Below are 4933 nucleotides of genomic sequence, written 5' to 3' on the forward strand. Positions count from 1 at the left end.
CATCACAACATTTCTCAACCGCAGATCATAATCAACATAACGTTTGCGTCTTCTCGTTCGAACGTTTTGGCCTGCATTTCGTTGTTCGACTAATAATTCGGTTAAATCTTGCTCTGCCTTTAAACATTCTATGAATTTACCTAACTGAGCATGATTCGCGGTAACTCGCTCATTAAATGACCTGTGCCATCCTTCTACAACGTTATTTGTTCTCGGTACTTCGTTAACAACTGCATCGTAGCTATTCCACATTTCAATATCAAACAGAGCCTTCCAGCGTTTATTACGACGAGGTAGACCAACCCAGGTATGTTCGTAATAATCAACAACTTCGCGCAGGTCATCCCGATTGTCAGTGAAATATTCAGAATTTTTAAGTACTTCGAACGCTTTAGTTACATCAGGAATAGGTACATACGCAATAGCAATCAACATTTTTATGGCAGACGCAAATTCGCTATCGCTACCATACCGATTTTGCAAACCAGCAGACTGTACATGCCGATAAACGCATTGAGCGAAATGAAAATGACACCCTTTGATTGTGGTATCAGGAAAACTCGCTTCGAAAGCGGAAATAAATGATTGCTCATAGTCTATCATCAACACATCAGGTTTAAGCCGGGGTTCAAGTTCCTTCAGCACTGTCAACACCGAAATGTACAAACGTTTTTGTTTCCCGGGAGCTAAAATATAAACTAATGGAAAGACCTTGCCATCATGAAATCCATGTATTGTGTACAATTGAGCAAAACATGCCGGCACACTTTTGAATGTTCCGTCTGCAAACCAAGCGTCACATGAAGACAGGCACTCCAAATTTTTTGCTGTAGTAAAAATTAGCGTTCGTTTTTTCCCGCCGCTGTCATACATCAAAAAACTTTCTCCTTTATTTGTTACTTTAAAATGTTCCGGTATTTCAAGATCTTCTACATTGCTTGGGGTCGGTAATTGAGGATTTGCGCGTGTCCTCGTCCGTTGTACCGTTCGATGCAGGGACGAAACACTCGGTAATTCAGCAGCAGCCGCTTCGGTTATGTTTGAAATTCCAGCGGACACAATCGCACTTGTGCTCTCTGAGGACTTTTTGGCTCGTTTCTTAATTTTTGCTATAGCCAGTCGCGACTCAACAAATCCAGCATTTGGACCATGATTGTGATCGGTCATTTTCAGAACTGTTCCTGAAAATAAAACTATTACACACGGAACAGTAACGAGAAGCGAATCCACCTACCATTCCGTGTCATCGAAGATGTGTATACTCGACCGCGACAACTCTCCGTATACTTAATGCATCGCCAGACAACAGCATCAGTATTTTCGCGATGCACACCATAAATAAAACCATGAAGCACTAATTGTCGCTTCCCCTTCTGACTACTGACAAATTTCAAAGGCATCCCAGCAAACACCAAATATAAGTGGTATATAACGTAGGAGTAACAGATAATAAATATAACAGGTGTTAGACTGTAGTAGCATAACAGTTATATAACTTATTGTATTATTATAATATAACTAGGTTATAAAACACATTAATATAACTGCAATATTGCGTGTTATATAACAACTGTTGCGTTGATATTATATTAATGCTGTATAACATAATTTCAATTACCGCCGGAATTATATAACCTCGATAGCATGTGCCATAGTGGCGCGTGCAAGTTCGCGATCTCTTTCCGCTTCCGCTAGTGCCATCATGCCACGATCGCGATATACATTAGAAGACCGACCGTCCGTGGAAGATCGTGAACCGCGTTCGCGGGTGTCTCGTGCGCGCGACGCGACGGCCCGTCGCTCGTGAAAAGATGCGACGCCGGCGAGAGACGGTCGAGGACGTCGCTTTGATTCGCCCTCGTATGAAAAATAACCTACTTGAAGGTATGTATATACACGTTAGAAGCTAGGTTAGAATACGTTGTGCATATTATACTATAATATAGGTCTCTTTCCGCAGTTCCGCAGTTCGTGCCACGATCGCGACGTGATCGCGACGATATACATTTAGAAGACCGCACCCGTCCGTGGGAGATCGTGTACCACGTTCGCGGGTGTCTCGTGCGTCCGACGGCCTGTCGGTCGTAAAAGGATGCGACGCCGGCGAGAGACGGTCGAGGACGTTGCTTTGATTCGCCCTCGTACGAGAAATAACCTACTTGAAGGTATGTGATATATGTTAGAAGGTTAGAACACGTTATGCACATTATTGCACATAAAATTTGGTGATACCGACAATATTGTCCCTTTCCTCAGACGCTATAATAAGCGAAAACACTTTGGAGTCTCACAAGTCGCTGAATAAACGTGGAAAATCGAACAAGTATGACGACGCCGCAAATCTAGACGCCGCCGAGTCGGATAGCACGATACTGAATCCGAGGCAAGCATCAGTAGACTCCTTATTGGATTCCGGCATAGGCGACAGTTGTAACAGCATCGATAGCACAGAAGAAAAGTTTGATATAGCCGAATTAAAGAATAGAAGATTGGAGAGACACTGCTGGTAACCAAAGATTCGGGAGAGCCTCGCTTCTAGACTACCAGGTACAAATCTACTATTTTGCGTACGACAAATTAATACTTTGGCATTTTTGTAAATGATACAAGTGCTAATACGGGGTTGCGATTGTTTTTACAGAAAATTCCTACTATCAATTGGCAGGTACATTTTCCCAGGCGCGGAGGTTTATTCCAAATCTGAGCCGTACGATCAATGTTCCCTCTCGGCAAACTCCGAGCGCACAGATAGCGACAGCGATTCCTCTTCCGGAGAAGAAGAAGAAGACGAAGAGGAAGAGACATGTAAGTCTCGAGTTTATTATTGAGTTAACTTAATTCTTAAATTTATATGTTGGCGATTTTGTGATCAATATATCTTATTTTATTTAATTATTTTATGTTTTTCTATGTTACGTTCTTCAGGCGCGGACGATGATTTATCAGAGGACGCAAACATCGATGTTAACAGTCAGAACAACGAGAGCAAATTGTTCACTTAAATTGTTCACCATTTTCACTATCTACACGAGGATTATAAGAAAACAATCGAGATTGCTTTTAGCTTACCGCACTTATCCGTAATTATTTCTTCTCCACCACAAATAATCTATTTAATCTACTTCGTATGTGTAATATACATAATGGAATTTGCAATAATATTTCTAATAAAATTATTAAATATTTATATTTGTCCTTTTCCTACGCAAAAACATGTATGTCTTTTGCACATACTAATTCCAGAAAAGGTTTTTAAATTAATTTCAAGCAAAAGCAAATAAAACAGTTTGTTTTCGCTTAGAATTAATTTAACGATCTTTTCTGGAATTAGTATGTACAAAAGGCAAATTATAAATTAATTAATATACAGTAAAAGGTACAATAACAGTTACACTGCAGTTATATTACAATAATGCTCTAAATTATATTACTGCTATATAAATGTTATATATTTATATTATATAACTGCAATACACACGAGTGGGAAATTACCACTAACGTGTACATAACCTGATACAATCGTGTTATATTGCGTGTTACATTTCCTTATATCAAGATAATATAACAGTAATATACCCGTGTTTGCTGGGATCGCACACCTGACCGCACACTTCTAACAGATGTAACTGACTGCATGACAACCGTTTCGATAATAACATCCAGACATATGTTTACCAGTACACGTTCCTTATTATTGTTTATAACCGAATGACGGGATAAGGATATCGAGGCGTTCGGCGCTCTACCTAAGGTACGGCGCGCACAATAGTTGTTGTGCACATGTTCAATTTTGAATATATTCCTGCACCTTAGGGATATTTTGTCGTGAGATATTTTGCCAGGGAATATTTTGTCATGGGATATTTTGCCAGGGGATATTTTGCCATGGGATATATTGTCGCGGGATGTTCTGTCGCTGGGATAATAAGACCGGGATATTTTGTCGCGGAATGTTATGTCCGGGATATTTAGACGTGACACCAAGATATGAACACAGCTATAAGTTTTACATACCCATATATAGAGCATATATAATCATATATGAAGTCATACAAGATTATATATGATCAGATCAGATATTGCATCTCAAAAAGTATTCGATAGATGGCATTCGATGGGATCTGCTTATCGTATTTAAAATTTGACAAACAGTGTTATAAGAACAGTATCAAAAGACACGACACTGTCTCGCACTATAGAGCGGCACAATTTTTGTATTAGTTGTATCGTGGAGTCTACTTTTATAATAAAGTGACACACTCTTAAAAAATAACTTTTGAAAATATCCCGAGAAAAAATATTCATATATGATCATATATGAATGGCCAGATATGGTCAGATATGGAAATTGGCCAGATCTGAGGATATATGATCTGGTATTATTGTATATGTTAATATCTAATCATAACTGATCAGATATCCTCAGATCTGGCCAATTTCCATATCCGACCATATATGGCCATTCATATATGATCATATATGATCAGATATGAATATTTTTTCTCGGGCTAGGAGTTCGAGCGTCGACGCGCGTGCACAGAGAAACGATATTTAGTGCAATAAGAGATTCAGAACGAGTGTCTCTCAGGAACAGTTTGACGAGTTCACGAAGGAATTTACGCTTAACGAACAGACGGAAATTAACCGTGCTGGGATAGACAGTCGACGTGTCACCTCTGTGCAACAGAGGGACAAGGATATTTCTGTAGGACGACACGGGCCATCCGGTCGGGAGGACGAGATGGACGTGGATGTGGATAAGGTAGATAATAGTGTGAAATATTGTTGAAAGACTCGCGACCTATAATTACCCGGTATAGCGAGGGAATGTCAGGAAATAGGACAATTGAATGGGTACGTCGGTGCATAAAGCCAGGCTTTGCGTGTAAGAGGGAATTTCCGTATATTTCGGATATTGCGTACAATATTAACA

General features: G+C 39.8%; 1 protein-coding gene across 1 annotated transcript in view; it reads right to left on the minus strand.

Moving 5' to 3' along the window:
• Positions 1-1878, minus strand: part of LOC112453487 — a 5141-nt gene extending 3263 nt beyond the window's left edge. Inside the window, exons 1-2 of the mRNA XM_025014271.1 lie at positions 1235-1878; positions 7-1181 (exon numbers count right to left, since the gene is read on the minus strand). Of these exons, the coding sequence (XP_024870039.1) occupies positions 7-1181; positions 1235-1400 (1341 nt within the window). The 5' untranslated portion in view covers positions 1401-1878. The remainder of the gene's footprint in view (positions 1-6; positions 1182-1234) is intronic.
• Between the last annotated feature and the right edge of the window lie 3055 nt (positions 1879-4933).

This window comes from Temnothorax curvispinosus, unplaced genomic scaffold (assembly GCF_003070985.1).
Source record: "Temnothorax curvispinosus isolate PA1 unplaced genomic scaffold, ASM307098v1 QBEX01004407.1, whole genome shotgun sequence".
Taxonomy (NCBI): domain Eukaryota; kingdom Metazoa; phylum Arthropoda; class Insecta; order Hymenoptera; family Formicidae; genus Temnothorax; species Temnothorax curvispinosus.